The 21138-nt window shown below is 41.8% G+C and overlaps 1 protein-coding gene across 1 annotated transcript in view; it reads right to left on the bottom strand.

Moving 5' to 3' along the window:
- ITGBL1 (integrin subunit beta like 1) overlaps positions 1-21138 on the bottom strand; it is a 161559-nt gene that overhangs the window by 7776 nt on the left and 132645 nt on the right. The window contains exons 8-9 of the mRNA XM_014568174.2: positions 14831-14947; positions 1056-1202 (exon numbers count right to left, since the gene is read on the bottom strand). Of these exons, the coding sequence (XP_014423660.2) occupies positions 1056-1202; positions 14831-14947 (264 nt within the window). The remainder of the gene's footprint in view (positions 1-1055; positions 1203-14830; positions 14948-21138) is intronic.

Consider the following 21138-nt stretch of genomic DNA (forward strand, 5'->3'; position numbering starts at 1 on the left):
CTACAGCTGTGCCTTGTCTGAGAGGGGGGTTGCCTGTTCTACAAGGAGGCTAGTGAGCTAAAGAGGAGGCTGGGAGGCCCCACGACCCTGAGTCCCACGCAGGGCAGCTCCTGAACACTTAGCCAGAATCCCATGCTTCCAGAGTCTTCCTTCGTGTTTTCCCAGCTGCTAGCAATGAGGGACCTGAGAGCCCCGTGGAGGGGCCCAGGGGCACTGTGAGAGCAGGATTTTAAAGGCTCTTGGAGAATTTGTATGGAAGGCTCAACATCAAAATATGTAAAATTCAATCTGCTAATTAGCATTCTTGCTTTACTCAGAAAAAAAAGACCAGTTCTGCTTTTGAGGGGGTGAGGGAAACGCCCTGGGGAGGTGGTTACTTTTCCTCTTCAATTTGTTTTGTTGGTAAATGTTCCATTGGGTTCGTGGCTCCTCTTCAATCAACTTGCAGATTATAACCACTTTGGGGGCTTAAACTTTCTTTTTTAATATGAGCTTATGTAGGTCTGGCTGGAAAACTGCTGATTTTCAGATCAAAGAAAATTATATTAGAATTTTGGGACCCCTGCACTTTTTCCTTCCTTTTCTATGAAATGAAAAGATTTAGCCTCATTTTATAGTCTTTCTCACACCCCAAACCCACCCCTTCTCCGTACACACATCCACATTACTTCAGCCTCTGAAATTCCCAGAGCCTCTTCGTCTGCAGGTGAGATGTTTGAGATCGCTCCTCGGCAGTTCTGGACAGTGCTCTTTCCCGGCTGAACCCTATAATTATCTTTTCGCCTTCTTTTGTACATTCAGTGCCCAGAACATCTTGTTGTCTTTCTTCTTTATACCATCATTAATTCTATCTCATTCAGCGATGACTTGCAGATATTGCTTTTTCTGAGATCCTGACCGGCATGCGGTGACTTTCAAGCTTCAAGTCTGGTTGGAGCAGAGGACCGAGTGGTTTCCATTCGGCAGCGTGCAGTCTGGAATCGATGGGTGTACGTGCTGCTGTGCAAACCATGTGTCAGGACAGGGATCCTGTCCAAGCTCCCGCAGATACTCACCCTTCCCGGAGCACTGTATTCCGTCTGCTGATTCACACAAGCTCCTGCTCTGTTCCTCCGTCATGTTACACTTCCGAGGATGCTGGCACAGCTTTCCGAACCACCCTCTCTCGCAAATGCAGCGACCACAGGAACACGTGCCGTGGCCTGCGAAGCAATCACAGGGTGGGGGTGAGAGGAGGAGATGGGTAAATATCCACCTGAATCACTGTTTTTAAGAAAGAAATATGTAAACCATAGAATCTCATTTCTGATCAAGCAAACACGCTTTATTTCTTAGGCAGAATTTTGGCATGTGATGATTTAAAAGAACTTGACAACAGAGTCCTGGTTTAACACAGTAGTCTTGAATGTCACACGAGAGATGGACTGCATAGAGAAAGAAGCCTGGAAACAACTTAAAAGGGAATTCGACCATCCTTTGTTGACACACAACACTTTCTCATTTGCATTTTTATCAGTATGAAGTCCTCATGCTTTGGGCACACCGTGACACCCAGACCAGTGTGCAAGGCAAGTCACGTGACTGCTTGCACCATTTATTGATTACTCTCCTGTTGTTTATGAATAAAAACAAAGGTTAACATCCATACAAATGGCATCCAGTATTATATTACTTTAACTCTGTGTTTCTCTGCTTACTAATAAGAACAGATGGAATTGTAAGGAATGATGTCTCTCTAGCATCGTGTAGACGTTAAAAACAGCGTGAAACTTAGATTCTTATCTCACTGGTTTTTCCTTTTGTTTCTGTCTTTGGCTCCTGGTCTGGGGATGTTTATCTTCTGGTGTATACACAGCATTAGATCTGTGACAGTTATACACTGGCACGTACATCTGTCTAGTAGCTGGCCGCCAACACCCCGGTAGATTACATCATCTTCCATGTTAATTTCATTTTTTTTCCAAGCAGTGGTCTGTTCCTTTTCCTACATGTGCATTACCTTACAGCCAGATCTCTCCAAATGGGACAAACAATATAGCTATTTGTTCAGCAAAATTTACTGATTATCTATTAGGAACAGAGTATTTTGCTAGGCACCAAGGGATACAAAATCAAGCATGATGAGCATGGTGGTCCCAGCTCTAATCCCAGGGGACATATAAAATCCTCATTCAGACTGATCAGCAGCTCTGTCTTGACACCATTGTTTCTTGACCATTTGCTCTGGTAGGACCTTTAAGAGAAAACCTCTTCCATCTGCTTCCTCCTACACTCAGTTATGCACAAAGAGGGATTAGCACCAATATTTGTTTGCAATTCATTGTGAAGATTAACATAACCCAACTACGCATGAGCCCACGTAATGTTTCGCCACAACACACGATCATCTGGAAGTTAATGGAAAGCAAGTGGGAGGAAAACTTAAAAAAGACCTGGATTAACAGACCTATTTTCACCAGCCTCTTCTTGTCCATATGCTGATTTATTGAACTAAATCTCATCACAACACTTTGAGTCAAGCATCGTCATCGTTTTATAGACAAGAAACTAAGGCTCAGAGAGATTAAGTAATTTTGCCTCAAATCACATAACTCAGTCATACAGGATCAGAACTTGACTCCAGTTTTTTAAACAAAATCTCTTTTTTATTTTTTTTCCACAAATCCCCTTTGAGAACCATACTGAATCCAGGACATGTTTACAGGTTATCTGGTTAATAAACTGTCATTCAAAGACAATGGACAGTTCTTAGATGTCGCTGTTTTATTTCTACTTCCTGTAGAGAGGAATGAGGTCAGCAAATCTGTGTAAGAGCTATATACTCAATGAATAGCTATTAAACGGATCATATCTTGACTCCTCCAATAAAACAAAAGTCCACTTAAAGTGAAGTCTAATTTAGAAGTTCAAAAAAAGTTATCAACCTATGGAGGCACATAAAGTGTGGCACAAAAAAAGAAGAGGAAGCAAAAGAAAGAGAAAGGGAGCTTCAAGTACCAACCAATCCCATCAAGCTATGGACTTTTCAAATGTTTGTTTCTTACTAACCCTGTGTCAGTAAGAATTACTCTAATCTGACATAATTGGAATAATATAATCTCTATTGCAGAGAAAGACAGTCTGCCTATGATTTAGGACATCACTGAGAATGACTAAATGACTCCTCATCACAAGTAAGTTAATATAAAATTTATACACAAGGAAATAGGAGATTGTTTTTCATTTATTAGCTCATTTATCACATCCTTCCACAAAGTTAAATTGGCATTTAGCCCAGACAATGGTCAAAATGTGTTGGAATTCAAATGTTTTTCTTTGCCATTTACATGACTTCTCTTTACTTAAAAAATTTTAAAGCTTTCAATAATATCTTCTTTCTAAATTCTAATAATTTAGTCATCCATGTAAGAACTACTTACTGGGCACTTGGCATTGTACTAGCTCTATTCTCAAGGGTTTACAGTCTATCAGGGGTGGGGGGGTGTGAAAACAAGTAACAGCAAGCAAATATGTTTGTGCTGTAGAAGAATTAAAGAGGGTGTTGGTATACTCAACAGAGAGAACACTATTAACTGGAATCATCAGAGAAGGGCTCTCTGACTCCCAGTGGCTGAGAAAGAGCCAGATAACCAATGTTCTGGAAAAGCTAAGGAAAGGTCTTGGAATAAGAAAGAACTTGGCATGTTACAGGGAGTGGAAAAAAGTCTGATGTATTTGAAGAATAATCAGCAAAAAAAAAAAAAAAAAAGGATAAATAATAAACTTGGAGAAATATTCAGGAATGAGAACATAGCAAATTATTTATTCTTGGTAAGGCATTTACATTTCATTGTAAGAGGAATGGCAAATCACAGAAGGGTGTTATGGAAGAGAGTGATGTGCAATAATTTACAGTTTGCGAATTCATTTTGGTAACTGGGTGGGAGAGATTAAGGTGTGTCAGGAGGAAGCAATTATGAGGAAAAGTGACACAGTGTTACAGAAATCCAAGGGAAAGGTGATGGAGGCTTAAAGTAGGGTGGTGACAGTGTAAATGGAAAGAAGTGTTTGGAGATCTACTTTGGTGGTGATTGCCCTGGGACTTGCTGTTGGATTATATGTGGCACACAAGAGAAAGGACTAGTTTTCTGGCTCAAGAAATACTGTGAATAATGATGCTATTTATTAGACATGGAAGCTGCAGGAGGGAGAGGTTGAGAGCAGGAAGTCAGTTCTGTTTTGAACCTCGTGTGTCTGATATACTCTTAAGACAACCAAGCAGAGGTCAAGTATGCAATTGCCACAAACCTGCTGTTCAGAGGACAGATTGGGGCTAAACTTATACATGCTGGAGCTTCCAAAAGGAGATGGCATTTAAAGCTTTGGAAGTGACTGAGCTCGCCTAGGGAGAAATATGCTTGGGAAACTCCAATAGGGCTAGGAGAGAGGGGAAGAAGTAGACAAGTAGGAACACCCAGCAAAGAAAGAAAACAGTAAGATGACTGTGTTGTAAGATGACAAGGAAAATGTTCCAGAAGGAGGCCCACAATGTAGAATGTTCCTGAAAGTCGGAGTTAAAAAAAGACCATAAAGACCGTAAGACCAGAATCAGTCAACTTTTGCTATGTTGTTGCCTCTTAGGCCCATGTGTGGGACACCCAGGGGTGGGAGAACTGTGGGAGAATCATCTATGTACACCCTCAGTGAGAACAACATCTCTGCTTGTTGGCTAACTAATGAGCCAACCTGATATCAACTCCCCCTACAAATGGCAGTCTCCTTCTCCCATGAGCATCGAAGACTGCTGCCATGTCCTGCCTGCCATCTGCCCTACCCAGTGGGGCTGTCTTTTCAGGACCTTTTGCTGTGAACTTGTAAGATCATCCAACCAATAAACCACTGATGTCTCTGTCACTGTCTCTGGACTCTTTCTTCTGGTCTCCAGGCTGGGCAACCACAAGGCTTGCAGGCCTGCAGGGTGTATCCCAACATTGGTACTCTTACAAACTCAGGAGAGAGGTTTGTGATTTTAAGATGTAATTTGGAGACAATCATACAGTCACCCCTACTGTCCAGCTAAGAAGGCCTGGCCTGAGTCAGTGGTCTGTGCCTTCCTCCCTGTGGGAAATCCAGCAGTATCCGGGGGTCACCACACTCAGACATACTCCTCAGGTGCCTGATCTCCTTCAAATTATGGCTTAAGTCCAAAGAACTCCCCGAAGAAATGTGAACTGATTGTCTAATTAAGCGATGGCTCTTCATTATCCCTTCTTGTTTCCTAAATTGGACTCATGGGTGGCTATTCCAGGAGCACAGAGGAAAGAAGAAAAGCAATAAGCAGTCCACTTTTTATTCTCATCCAGGGTGGATGGAATATGGGAGGCAGGTCCCTGGTTAAGCATATTTGTTTAAAACAATTAAACACACATGAGCCAATATGTACCTCTATTTTCTTTATGAAACCTTAAAATCAAGTACCACTGAAAAATGACTACATCTTAGGGATTATCACTCTGGACAAAACATGTTTTTTTTTTTTTCTTCAGTAGTGACTTATCTGATAAAAAAAATCCATGCATTTATAGGTCACATAAAATTTGTATTGTTCATAGAGATGTTCTGAGAAGGTCCACACGTGGTCTGCGATCATCAAACACGACAGACCAAAAAGGTAACGAAGTGAGGAACAGTCTTACTTCCTACTGACTTTCTCTCTGCCGGTCATTCCCATGACTTACTTTCAGGTTGTAATTTCGGTGTAATCAAAAGTCAGCTGCTTAACATCATGTAATTGCCTTACATTCACCTTCCAGTACAGTTGCTAATTTGTGCCAGCCGACCAGAACTGGTGTGATCCTCTTCGGTGTTACTGTCAGGAGGGCAGATAAACATCACTGGCTATTAGTTCTCACCTGCCCACTGATTAGGTAAGTTTACAGATATTTTTGGTTTTATTTATTCCTCATTTGTTAAAATGCTCCAAGAGTCCCTGCCTTGGAGTCAGGGACCCGCATTTTGATCTCTGGCCACACAGTATATCTACCTGGGATTTCTGTCCATCCCTCCAGGTGAACAAACACAGACACTGGGGCTCAGCGAATAGCCATGAACAGAGAAAATTACCCAAAGGGGTGATGTCACTTTTGTTCTCCTCGGAAGCTACACCAGAGGGATGATGTTAGTAAATGTCACACGCTCCTAGTAGTAAGGTTTGTGCACCACCAGCTGCCACATGCTGGGGAGACTAAGGGCTTTGAACAAAGTAGCTGCCACTCCGTCCTCAAGGCACAGAACTGCTGATTTGTACGATGCCAACTTCCTTTCCAAACATTCTGTAGATGGTGCTTCAGGAAATGTAACACAGATGTAGTGTTTTTTGTCTTGTTTTGGAGGTGAACACTGTCTTCTACACACATCCGGCATTCACTGAATGCCCACCGGGGACTTTTCATTCTTTCTGTCTTGTTCTCACCATAAAGCCAATAGGTGAGCATTATTACCCTTACTGTACACATGAGTAAGCCAAGGCAAAGAGAGCAAATAATCTGCCCAATTTACTACAACTAGGAGGAAATAGAGCCAGAATCCAAGTCCTGACCTGTCTGAATATGAGGTTCATGCCCATCCTGCTGTGGGCACTGTTCCCTTAGCTTAAAAAAAAAAGTTACTTCTACTCACTCATCTTGCTGGAAAAATAAGCAGAGTGCTTGTGTGTGCACTCACACCCCCACACACACACACACAAAAGCAACCAAACATATCACAGAATGTAGACAAAACATCAAAATACCCAAAGAAGATTAAAAAAAATCTAGATGCAAAAAAAAAAAAAGTCTTACCCATCAAAAAAAAAAAAAAAACCCTAGAGAGAAATACAACAAAATTTTACCATATGTTCAAAGGGTGATTTTTATTTTGTTCTTCATATTTTTAAGTTTTTTTAAATGTTGAAAATTATTAATGTAAAAATATTTTCCTGATATTTAAGATTTAAAAAGTTAAATAAATGGAAGTGAAATAATGTAGATTATGTGATAAATGAGTAAATAGTTTGAAAAAGATCCTTCCCAAGGATGGATCCAAGAACAGGTAAGAAAAAGCATTGATGTAAGAAAGTGAAATAAATCTATTCCTTCGAAATAGCAAATATTTTCACTCTGCTTTTGCTTAGCCTTCCCAGGCCTAAAACGTTCTTCATATCCAATTTCCACGCATCTAAATATTAGCTGTTGAATTTCCAAGTCAAATGTCAACGTCAACTTGAAGAATTCTCTGATCTAAAACTCTCTTGGTCTCTCTCTCTCCCCCCTTATTTGTGACTCCTTAATTTATAATTTATTCAAAAACCAGTTTTTAAGCATCAGCCTTTGTCCTAAGCTTGAGGAGACAATAAATAATTTGGGGGAGAGAGAGAGAGAGTTTGATTAGATCCATGAGCACTGAACAGAATGGAGGAAAAGAGACACCAGGACACTAAAATGTCATGACGTCGTAATGGAGGAAGGTACTGCGGTATGGAGGAAGTGTAAAATAATTTCAGAAAGGCTTCCTAAAAGAGGTGATTTGAAAGCATGGTGAAAGAATGGGGAAAAAATGATGAGTTATTCAGAAAAAGGAACAGAAGGTCAGGTAAAAACAAAACAAAACAAAATCGTAATACAGCCAAATTTCTCCATCTCTATTGTCCTCTGTGAAGATGGCATTCAAGACAATTAGTACTACAAAAACATAGGCTCCCCCACCCATCCAACTGCTCAAACCAGGAACCTGGGAGTCATCCTTCATTCTGCCCGGCCCCTTGCTCACGGCATTCAATCATGAGTGTCTATAAATGCCGCTCTTGCTCTCAAGGCGAGGCGGAGCGGGGCACTCTTCCTAGTTAGCTGAACATTTAGAGTGACACTTGCCACTGGTCTCCTTAGAAGGCTACAGGATAGGCTAAGAACCACATCCTGGAAGCACGACAATATCAAACTTTCCTGTCCACGGGTGTTCTTGAGGATGACGGCTTAACACAGTGGTCTAGGGAAAACCTTCTCTTCAGGTATCGCAGCTCAGATGCACAGAGACGACTTCTGTGTGCACAGATGTTGAGGCTTCCCTGGCTTGCAAGAAGCCTTATGCCCCATAGGAGCCAAAATCTCTTCTAACGATTCCTTAAGCAAAGCTTCCAGAAAACCAGCAAGGGACCTGCCTGCTGGCATGAGAGTCACAGCACTCATGGAAGCTGAAAAGCACGGCATTCCCATAAGACACTCATAGTTCATTCTTAATCCCTCCAAATCCAGCCTGAAATTCATCAATCATGGGTCACTATTAGCATGAGCAACGTTGCCTGGTAACGTTGGCATCTACCATCTTCATCTGTTTTCAGGGAGTTTAACAGCAAAGTAAAAGGTTTTGTTAGCCTGTTGTCTCTCTTGTTTCTAATACACCCAATGTGCCCAAGTTTTTCTCCAGTACACCCAAGTTTTTCCATCCTTACTGCCCTCCATCTAGCTAACCACCTTCATTGCTCACCAAGACTCATCTCCTAACACCCGTACAGACCCACTAACCCCGCAAACACACACTCCTGCCAGCAATCCATACTTCACCAGGCAGCCAGAGGTACTTTTTAAACAGAGAGATCATACTGTTGCCTCATTTAAATACTTTCTATGGCTTCCTGCCATCCTTTGAGTAAAGTCCCAAATCATTAATGTGGTTTACAAAATCTGTCCTACCCTTCTCCTTTTTGTTTGCTCATTTCCAATCATACAGGATTTCTCTCCAGTTCTCAAAAATCCCTGGAACATGTCACCCTCTCTCTTCCCCATGTGCCTCCCTCGGCATACTGCTCTCGGTGACCCCTGTGTCACACTCACCTCCCCTCACCTGGTTAAACTCCATGCACCGGATTACCACCCAGTAGGGCAGTCAGGATGCTCGGCTGATTAATACACGCCAAAGCCCTTTATGCACCATATAGTCATCACCAGGCATGGCGACATGAGTGAAGCCTTCCACAGCCGCCAGTCTCTGTCAAGTTCCCCTGTTGTGTTGGTTCCCACTGAACTTAGTGCTTCTCCTTTCAGACCATTCACCTCATTGCCTCTCCTTTGTCAAGGTCTGCCCTTCAAGCTTCATCATAAACTCCCAGAGACTCTCCACTGAGTCTCCAGTGCTGGCAAACAGAGGGGGCTCAAAAAATAGTTACTGAATTAAAGAAGGAGAAATGATTATTTCCATTTCAACCATGCAGAATTTGGAGAAATTTCCATATGGAAGTATTCAATTGGAGTTTGAAAAGAAGCATATGAAGCCAGGGAGAATGATGCTAAGAAATCATCTTGACAGACACTGATCGAAAGATAAAAGAGGGAGAAGCTGAAATTACAAGAGGACCACAAACAGGAAGCAGAAAAGATGTCCAAAGGCCATTTCTAGAAAAATGCTAAGGTTTATTGGTGAGCTCTGAGAGACGGGCAAGAAAAAAACGAAGTGGTTATGAGATGTGAGAGGAGAAACAGGGAAGGTGTTTCTGAGGCCCAGGGAGGAGACCGTGTCAGGGGGGTTTCAGAGTGAAGTGACCACAACCTGGGGCTAAAAAGTGGTCACAGAGAATGAGAACTGAACGCCACCCCACACTTGGGCAACTAGGAATTATGAATAACCCTAGGAGTCAGTGATGTGGAAGAGTGGGAGACAGCCAGTTTCCATGGGTTTAAGATGGGACCAAAAGGAATATGAGCACACAGGTCAGAGGTAAAGGCTTTGAGGGATCCAGAGTGTTCAAGGGCAGGTGTGCATCTGAGGGGTGGGGCAGGCCGTGCCACGAACTCAGTATGCCATATGCATTTGCTGATTAATTATTACTATGTGTCATATGCATGATAGGATATTACTAAGTAAGAAGAGATGTTCTTCTGCTGATGGATATTTGTAGATGGACTGAGAAATACAGAAACTTTGGCAGTGCACATTGTGGCTTGAACCCTGACGGCCAGTGTCTTCTTACTTGTGCTCCTCCGTGCTTGCAAATCCATGAGAAGCTTTCCCAAGGAAGGTGCGCTGCTAAGTAAGAGCCACTAAAAATACTTCTGAGATGCACGTGGCCACTTTGATTTGGTCGCTCAGCATCAAGTGTGAGTGAAAGACTGCTTTATGAACGGAAGACAGGAGAAGTCATCCATGCCACCCCAGACTGAAGACCGGACGTCGCTCTTCTGAATAAACTGCTGTTACAGAAGAATTAATTAGCAAACATGGAGCTCCGTTCCATGTCCCATAGAATTTACTGTAAACCACAGCGCAAAATTCCACCTGAGCTGGCTGTATCTGACATGCTCTCTGTATGCATGTGAACACTAATAATAATAATATCTAATTAAATAGAAATATAAATGATATATAATTAATTTAATAAAAATTACTGAATTTTATAAAAATGTAAATAAAATTAAATAAAAATAATAAAATAAAAGATACATGTAATTAGGTATTATTATCATTAATTAGTGTTATACGCAGATAGAGAGGGTGACGCAAGGGAACAAGCCTGAGCACTTTACACGCATTAACTCATTTCAGCTCACCATAACCCTACGAGAAAGGCATATCATAACCATCTTTCAATGGTGAGAAATGGGGGTTATGTACATGACCTCTGGTAACACTGGGGGTAGGTGCTACGGCCAAGGGTGGAACCAACAAAGCCTCATGTCTCAGTCTTGACTACTGTACTGTGTTGCCACTGACATGTCTAAATACTAAAGACATCTACATGAACATTCATGAGAGGAACTTGTGATCTCCTGATCAACTGGCTTAGTGTGCTGGGGACGTTAGTGCTAAAATTTTCACAGGTTCAAGCATGTTAATTCTCAGTATGTGTACTGTCATTTCTTTCCAGAGAACATTTAAGACACAAATTAAATCCAAGACTACAAGCCAGGGTGCAAATAATTTCCGCCATAAAGCCGTGCTCAGAAAACAGAGGAATTAAAATCACAGCCCCTTGATTAACTGTCTTAAAGAAGTCATCACAGAGGAATTAAAATCACAGCCCCTTGATTAACTGTCTTAAAGAAGTCATCATTTGCGGCCAAGAGCAAAACTCACGCGGGAGGTGATGTTTCCAGTGACAACATGAACCACAGCTGACCCTTCTTACTTGAAGATTCCATATTTGAGAACTTGCCCGCTCACCAAAATGTATTTGTGTCCCCAAAAATCAACCTTCAAGAAGCTTTCCAGGTCATTGGGGAACACAGGCCGAATGGTGAAAAAACAGAGTTGCTTCATTTGCCCAGCTGGGGTCAAAGAAGGTCATGCTCTGTCGTCTTGTTTCCACTTTTATGCTGTAAACAAATGTCCTTTCCCCAGTATACTTGGTGCCATACCTTCCACATTTTTGTGCTTTTCGTTGGTGATTTTGATGTTTTATGCAGCCCCTAAGTATGGGCTGAAGTGCTCTCCAGGGTTCCTAAGTGCAAAAGGCTGCCACAAGCCTTATGGGGAAAATCTGTGCACTACACAATCTTTGTTGCGGCACGAGTTATGGGGCTGTCGGCCGTGAGTTCAATGTTAATGAATCAACTACACACATCACAAGGTGCCTTTCCATAGAAACACACATAGAACAAGGTTATGTATTGATCGGTTAATGAGAACACTGCCACCAGGGGCAGGACCCAGACCCATCTTCCCTCAGGAGCAGTGAGTCCGTATTCGCTGACTCCGTGTTCACCAGGACTTTACGGACCATGACCGCCACTACCACCAAGAGTAGACAGTGTCCTGTTGCGGGACACTAAACAGAGCGTCGGTGTGGACTGGAAACTATGTGCAGCTTTTCTAGCCAGATGCCACTCAGGAGACACATGAGCCAGGGACATCTCTCCCTCCTGGGACTGTCCCCCTCCAAGCAATAGGACTGACTGTCACAGTGAAGATTCACCAGCGAATGACAAGGAAAGCAAGAAACTGCTCACTGGGATGTGTACAGACATGCGCCCAGGCCCTAGTGAAGCATCTGGGGCAGAATTTAAGGCTCCACACCGTCACCTCAGATGAAGTAGGAGAAGGTAAGTGAAGCAAATCATTATTACCTCCAGACAGTCATTTAACTCACTGGCATTATTCTCACCCCAAACCTCTCAAGGACATTATTTGAATATCAAAGGGAAATTTAAGAATAACATAAAATATTTTCAAGCAAAATTTCCAAGGTGTGTTTCCTTTATATCCTTGACAAGTGTTCCGAGATCTTTTGGTCCATAAAATGTTTTTAATACCATTTCAAATGTGCAATTAAATGCACGGGTGCTTTCTTAGAGCTGGCTGCTGAAAGTTAAGAAAAAGCACCGAGAGAATCCATCTAATTCCAGGGATGATAGATGCTATGCTTGTCTGGTTACTGTTTGTTGGCTGCCGGCAGACACACAGGAGCAGCAGCAAAGTTTTCCCCAAACCTGAAAACATACTTGTCCTCTGATAATTACGTTCCGATAGCATCTCTGTTCAGTAAGATGAGCCGGCTAAGAATTAATCTCTAAATGTGTGAGCAGCAAGGACCGCCCAAATCGTATCAAGGCTGCCCCAGGAGGATAAGGTGCATGAGCACATCCTCAGCTACTGCCTAATTTATTGGGCTACATCCTGTATCCAACCAACGAGAGGTCGGGTTGGGTTGGATGGTTGGCAACATCTAGTGTTGCAGAATGAGAACATGCCGGTGTGTCTTCTGCACTATCCAGAGAGGACAGTCGACCGCCCGACATGGGAGCTGTGGTCCTTCTGCAGGTCATGCCCCGGCAATGTTGTCCTTACTGCTTTGATGCCTTCCACTTGGTGCCCTCTGGGTTCTCGGCCCCAAGGTTTTCTCCAGCCACGGAAGCCTGCTCTGATCACATACTGGGAGGGATGCATATGGCAATGGAGTTAATGTGTCCTAGAAGCAACCCTGAGCCAACGACCAATGGATATGTAAGAATTGTGTATTTTACTCAAGCTGCTAGACTTTCATCCCCTGTATGGGGGTGAAGCCCCAGGTGACCTCAGCAGTAACTGGATGGACGGCACCATCTTAACTGGCTGCCTCCCCTACTTGTTACACTTTCCACTTTCCTACCAGAAACTCCTTCCACTTTCTGATGAATTACTTGAATCCAAATCCTTATCTCAGAATCCTACTTCTCAGAGAGTTTCTTTACAAAGAATTCTACTCTCTGAGGCAATTATATTCCTCATTGTATATCAAGTAACTGGTGATCTGGTTTATACATTGGTCTTTTACCAGCTTGGCTAACGGAAGTCAGTTCCCCCTGGGGCACAGACAACTCTGGGTAGACAGACAAATACAGAGTGTAGACATGCATAGTCAAGGATGAGTCTAAAAAATTATCACTTTGTGAGATGTTTCTCACTCACCTAGTAAACATTTGATCTCATCTAACAAGTAGATAATAGAAATTTGTTTGCATCTTTGATTTCCTCCCCAAAGTTGGCGAGAGAGATTCACTGTGGGAAGAGGAATTTATAATTTAATGGGTATGTAGATGTAACATACAATAGTTACTGCTTAACAACAACAATAAAAAAGATTATTATCTGTTTAAATATTTCTGATAACTAACACCAGTGAAGGGAGAATCTAAGCTAAAAATAATATTGACATGAAGTCAGAACAGTTTGATGTCTCTCTGGGGAAAACTGTGGTTTAGAGAGAACTCTGCGAACTGACCTCCACAGCTCCAACCCTGGGTCTGCCACTTTTCAGTTACGGGACATTAACGCCTCAAACCTCACTCACTTTTCCATCTGTGAAATGAATAAAGCAAGAGCAATATCTGAGGATGGCTGTCATGGGAACAGCAAGAGATAAACCATCCGGCCCAACAGTTATTAAAAAGGGGCTTTTTCCCTTGGCTCACAGAGAAAGAAAGAAGAAAATATTTTTGGTCACCTTCCAAGTGTTATATAGTTGGTTAGAGAGAGAACAGCTGGATAGACACACACGGATGTCAGAGAGATGATAAAAATAGACGGTGTGCCAGCCTTCCATCCACCGTACATGCATTTGAGGGCTCCCCCCCCAAAATAATAGTGCCCAGTTGCATCATGGTGATTATCTTAAAGAGACACAGTTATATTCTTTTAGTATGATTCCATGTCTAGTTCACCTCCATTGTCCTGGAAACCTGGGAGGAGCTGTAATCGGAATGCACCCTCTCTACAGCATGAGCTCTCGCGAGACTGAAATACAAGCATCATGGTGATCCCCATCTTCTTCCCTGGCCAAAGCTCAGGTGGACACTGTCACCATTCTACCTCTGGGTCTCTCATTTCTGCTGTGTTACCCTTGTGACAGCCTTCTATCTGCCTCATTCTTTCTTTGCACCATTTATGACTTTCTGTAAACTCTTGTTTGGATCTAAGAGCCATCATGGAAACGGAATTCCATCTCTTGTGATGGTGTAATTTGTAAGCTTGAAGTGCTTTTTTTCCCCTCAAGTTTCAGGCAATACTTACCTCCCCTATCAGTTTTCATTAGTAAGATAATAAAAGTCATTTTAAACTGTTCAGTTGTAGCAAAGCCTTTCACTCTCTTCAAAGGACTTGGTCTCAACAATCCTTTATCAACAGCGTTCTGTGTCCCTTGACATACATACACGTGGACTAAATCAATGGTCCAAGAATACTAAGGTCATGCCCAAACCCACCTAGATACTGCTCTGAGGTCTACTTGTATGTTGCCTTGTGTTTATCCTCTTTGTAACAGAATTTTATGTAAGAAAAGGAGCAGTGGGATAAGAAAGGCGGGGGAAGCAGGCTGGAGGCCGGGAGCAAGGCTGTGAGGAGGGCTCACCTCCGCAGACCACGCCGTCCAAGTCCTCACAGCGGCGGTTGTCACACTCGCACGTCTTGCCGTACACCCTGCTGTCCCCCGGCGGGTAGCAAGTGCATTTGCCACATTCGCACTTACCTGCAAAACACGAAGAGCGCACACTCATTAGGAGACTCAGTATCAGTCAGGAGACTTGCCTTCCCTTTTAAAGGAAACAAGCATCCTGCCGGACCCAGATGTCCTGGACCAGTTCTAGCCTGTGTCCAAGAACAGCTCAGCAAATCCCTTCCCGACCCTCCCTGGAGGTCAAGCACAAACGCCAAGGAGGTCGGGCGGGAGCTGAAGGGACAGTGGCCGGCTCGTAAGTCGTTCCTGTCCACCACTTTCCACTTTCTGTTTCACACATTTTTGAAGAATAATTCAATCATTATTCCACTTATGATGAGACCATTTAACATAATGGAGTCGATTTTATATATTTTGACATAATTGGACATAATGTGATCATTTAACAATATTTTTAGTTTGGGTCTGTCTGCCACATAAGAAAAAAATGCTCATAGGTTCATTTCAACCTGATATTTTGGTGATTATCTGGCATTAACTTCATTATTCATAGAACTGATTTTAACACACAACACATGTCAGAGTGCATGCCCTAAATATCTTTATTGTTCTTGACCTAGAGTTGAAGAGGATAAACATTTCTGGGAATGAGTTCAGTTCACAGTTTGGGGATTTCTTAACTATTATCATTATAGATTGTCATTTCTCGTGCTGGAACCATGCCTCAAACACTATAATTTCTTCCTCAGTTCCGTCATTGTGCTTTCAGAAGACCACACATGGAGCAGCATCGTCACCATCATTCGACTAAGCAGGAAATGGAGACATATTGAGGCCAGGACATTTTCCATGATGAACCGGCTCTTAAAGGGATAGATTAAAAATGTATATCCATTCTCATTAAAGTCTGTGCATCTAAACATTAAGCCATACTGTATCTTAATATACTCAAAATGCAGCACCATGAGGCTGGATGAGAAAGTAAATGTCTTGTTTTTGGAGGGGTTGGTACTGGTTTGCCAGAAATTCAGCTGAGTGACTGCTCGGAGACATCTGTTACTCTCCATCATTATCCCAACCATCATAATTACACACCCACTGCAATGATCATAAGATACTTCAGGGCTGACCCTGCAATGTTGTTAGTCATTCTGTTGCTGCATTTGTATCTTGTTAAAGAAATTCGGAGCTGGTATCTGATGGAAGAAAGAAAAATTGGTATTTAGAATCATATAATTTCCGAGCTGTAATTAAAGATAATTTAATGCAGTGACTCATAATCTTTACTGGCAGCAGTGGCGGGGTCACGATCCCTCTGAGAATCTGGTGAAAGATACAGCAATAGATGGTGTGGCCCTGGCTGTCCTACAGCCTGTCTCTCCTTCTACTTGGAGGCAGTGCCAAGTTCAGCAGGAGGCAGGACCTCCCTCATCCCCCAGTGACATGCCCTCTTCCTACGGAGCAGGGCACACGGAACAGGGACACCCCAGCCACTCCTGGCCAGGGCTTGGATTCCTGAGGCTGAAAGCAAGGCCCAGGGTCTGCAGCAGAGTGGCAAGTTCACCAGCACAGCAGCGACTGTCCAGGGCAGGGGGCTCGGCGCACAGAGGCTGGCCTTCAAAGTGATGGCCAGTGGGGCTGGTTCTTGGCAGTGCTTTGTTTCCCCAGGGCGCTGCATGAGTTGATTGTCCAAGCTGGCGCTCTGAGCCGTTTTAAACCCTCTAATAAAATACTTTTGCCTCCCAGTTAATGAAGTCAGTTTCTGCTGTTTGCAGTCAAGAACCCTAACTGGTAGACCCCAGATTTCTTCCCGAAAAAAAATACCAGCCATGCATTTATTTTTTAAAAAAAGTCAAAAATCCACGACTTTCTACCATTTATTGAATGGATGAGGAAACTCAAGGATGCTGAGGCCAAATGACTTGCCTCAGGCCAGCAAAGCAGATATGAGCAGTGCTGGTACTAGAACCCAGATTTCTGAGCCCTGGTTATCTCCTGGTGAGCAGAAACACACCTGCACTCTCGTGGGCAGACATGTGAATGACAACAGCGATCCAGACCGTGGACAGAGGCAAACTACAGGACTGTCAGCGGTGTGGCCGCGTATGGTTAAATAGTCCGTGGTGGACAGATGCTGGAAACGTCAACCACATCATTCCTGAGAGGTAATACACTCCCAGTTACCAAGACAACATCAGTTTTTAAACTTGAGGGCATGTGTCTTCGTGGTGACCACTTTATCAACATTTTAGGTGTACAGGAAGTTTCCTGAATATGTATAATTGATTTCTTTGAAAAGGATGAACTAACCACCAGCAACTGTCTTTAAATACCTACATCTCACTGGTTTCATTTTCTTTTCTTCTGAGAGTCCTCTTTTTGCACAGTCTTAACCTTGACAACTGTCTCAGGCGTTAGACTCTGCTTTCTCCTTTCCCACTCTCTTCAAACTCATCTTTTTAAGATTTCCTTGTCAGGGCGCACAGCCGTCGAATCAACAGTGACGAGTTACTCCATGCAAGCTAAGGAGCCACCAAGATACACAAGATGAACACCACCCCCTAATCTCGCAGATTAACAGGCAGGAGAGCGTCCGGGGTAAACGCACGCTCCACGGGATGCTAATGACCAACTCAGTCTTGTCTTCTCCATCACTGCCAGTAATAGGGTGGTGCAGTTGTGAAGAAGTAAAAATCTGAAATTTTCAGGCACTGCATGGTAGATTGCGGACATGAACTTCAACCATTAAAGACTGAAATCACCTCCAGAAGCCATAGCTGAAAACACACATCATTTCTACCCTATATGCACACATTGGAGGTATTTAGCTGGAGAACGATCTTAACCTCCTTCAGACTACATCATAGAGAAAACACACGTGTTCTTGATCAAGAATAGAGTCAACCAGGCTTAGCAACCTGTGCAATATCTGCATTAATTTGTTCACTCCCTCAGTCATTCATTTAACAAACACAGTTTGAAGATCAACTATTGGGAAAGTATGGTGCTAGATACTGAAGACATAACATTAAGAAGGACATTTAAAAACTTAATAGTAGAGGGAAAATAGGTAAAATGCACAAGAACACACACCCTATAGGGTGAGAGAAGGTTCCTGGCAAAGCTGACCTGGGAATGAGTCTCAAAGGGTTTATTAAATGTTAATCAGGCAAATAGGAAGGAAAATAAATTTTACGGTAAGGATACAATGAAAAGGAAGGGCTCTGACTTTAAATAAATCTGGATTTTAATCTTGGTACATTCACTGTTAAATGTGAGTCCTTGGAAAAGTAAGTTAAACCCCATTGATCATGGTTGAGGATGAGAGTAATAATAATACTGATCACATAGGGTTTATTGTACAGGCTAAATGTTAACAGCACACGGCAAGTACACAGGACAGGACCTGACACATAGTAAGTGCTCAAGAAATAATAGATATTATTATTTGTGTTTTTATAATAAAAACATGTTGAGAGGTTTGAATTTCAATTACTCACATAAAACCCATTCCTTTCCTTTATCATTCTGTTTCCCCCTCCCCCCCCCCAAAAAAACCCCTGTATTTCCTGACCCAGAATGAGATTACTGAAGAAGAACCATTTCATCAAATGCACCTGCCAGCAGGGTAACAGCAGGCTCACTTTCTACAATCGTGTTTTCTTCCACTTTTTAAAACAGCAAAAACCACACTCGCAGTACATGCTCAATAGCTGAAGAGTAATTAGAGGCTCACATAAAACAGAAAAGAGATTAGCACTTTGCTAACACAGTCCTCCTTTGCCTAAAATAATGGGTTTACCATAGCAACCTCATTGCACTAGAAAAAGCTCCTGCCAAATGCATCCTAAGTTCCCTTGAAATTTCTAGGAGGAAGAATTAAACACTGGAGAACTATAATATTCTGTACCATTTCATCTAAGTACAAATATTTTCTGTGTGTGTGAGAATAAAGTAATCTTCCACCAGACGTTTGAAAGTGAAGACGCACCTTTCACCTTCCATTTCAAAAGGAGCAGTGAGGCTTCTTATAATTCAGGCCACACTGACATTACATTTGCCAGCCCAGGAAGGGCTGCTCTTGACTTTTTAAAACATGGAGAAATGTCAGTCATTCTGTTTGTGTTTTCTCAGTATACAAGGATTAAAGTAATCAGTCACAGACCTTCGTGAGGAAGCAAGACATTTAAGCGCATGTTGTACTGATAAAATTTCCTGTTGTTTACCCTGGAGGGTCTAAGATTGAAAATGGGATGCGGAAGCACCAGGCTTCACTTTTCTCTCAAGGTTTTCCAAGGTATTGAACAGAACGTCATAGGGGCGGTCTATTAGACCCCTAACTGAGATTATCTCATTACTTCAAACTTAAGATTCGTTTCTATAACAACAACTAAAATTACTCAAGATTCATTTATTTCTAACAAAAAATGTATAAACCAGGTAGCGATATCACATGCATTTACACTTACATCACACACATAACATTTGTATTACACACATTCTGATACAACTCAGAAACTAAGTCATAGACCCAAGGTTAAAAAGTCAGCAAATGACTGAGGTTGTAAATGTGGAACTTAAGTAATTAATCAATGTGGCCCATCCTGATTTGGCCAATATAAATTAGAAAAAGAATCTCCTCCTTCCTACTGGGTAAGCCCATTGACTGGACAGTGGCCAGTACCTTGCTTCTGATACAAGGTTTTGGGGTTCTGCAAACAAAAATCCTATCACATCTGGCCCTATGCTTCTATGCTTGATATTGAATTAGTGATTCCATTCTAGGTCATAAATAAACACATGCAATGTAATTCATCACGAAAGACTCTGTGGGATAAATGTCAAAAGATAGACACAAACAACAAATGCTATTCACCAGTGAAAGAGAGTGCTGTGGTTGATACAATCAGAGAAGCATTTCTATAGAACATCTCTTGAAGATAAACCAAACCTGGTCAACAAAGGGACAGGGTAGAATCAGGCCCCAGTCAGTTTAAAATTTTTGCTTGGTGTTGTCACTTTGAAAAATTCAAAGTGTGAGTAAATGTATCACTTCCTTAATACACATTTCAGGAGGCCTAATGAAATTGATTTGAAACAAGTATGGACTTTCTTCCCACATCAGGGATAACTAGAAAATTTATTTTACAAGTTGAACAATGAAATCCATCTAACAATCAATAATACATTTCCATCAATAACAAACTAGTCTTTCAAAATTAAGAAAAAATACACCAGAAAGCAATCTTTTCTACTGGTAACATTTTTTATTATTCTTTGTTTCTGAATCTACTAGTATTGATTTCCCCAAATCATAAAACATTTGAAAGGACATTGTGTATATGTGTAAGTGTATATATACACAAGAATAAGAAAGTAGTCTCTGATAAGAGTTAGGAGGTTGTGCTCTGGATTCAGACAGACCTAGGATAGAATTTAATATCTACCACTTACATGTCCTATAATCTTAGGAAATAACTAAACCTGCCTATTTAACAATTTTCAAAATTGGGAAAACCTACTTAATAAGTAACTTTAAATAGACTAAAATAGAAATATATATTTTTAAGTATTACTGTTTAGATTTCCTAAGTACCACTGTGATATTTGTTTGTGGCACAGTGTTTAAACATTTTTAAAAATAAATAAATGTATAACTTAAAGAGTAAATGGCTTCCACAAATAGACCCACACACAATTTAAATAAATGTAAGTAGTGTGCCCTTTTTTCACAGCTAATATGTTTCTCCCTCAATATGAATGTCCACTTCCTTTTATTTTTTTTTTGCCAGTAACATATTTCAGTAATGCTACTTCTTTTAAAGAGTATTTTATTCTGACACATTATTTTTCAACAAAATCCTGTTGCACCTAAAAGTCCTATCTCCATTTGGTCTCTAGCCTCAGAAATCATTTTTAACTAGCAAAAAGTCAATGTATACAATTAAGTCAAGGCCTCCTAAGTGGCCACGGTCCTAGAGAGAAAGGAAACCATAGGGTAGTGAGTTCTACCCAATGGGCAAATAATCCCTCCATGCAGTTGTCGGCCTGAAACTCTTCAGGACAAGAGGATAAAACATTAAGCAGGAAGCAGCATCTAAAAGAGGAATCAATTAAACAGAGCTTTTACTTTTTTCATCTGGCTGGAAAGACAGTACGGAACTCACGGACCTTTGAGAAAGAGGGCACTGATAAATATCACATAAACATTCCAGGTTTTCACTTTAGAAATCATCTTAATGCCTGATTGGACTGAGGTTATT

This window comes from Camelus ferus, chromosome 14 (genome assembly GCF_009834535.1).
Source record: "Camelus ferus isolate YT-003-E chromosome 14, BCGSAC_Cfer_1.0, whole genome shotgun sequence".
NCBI classification, from domain to species: domain Eukaryota; kingdom Metazoa; phylum Chordata; class Mammalia; order Artiodactyla; family Camelidae; genus Camelus; species Camelus ferus.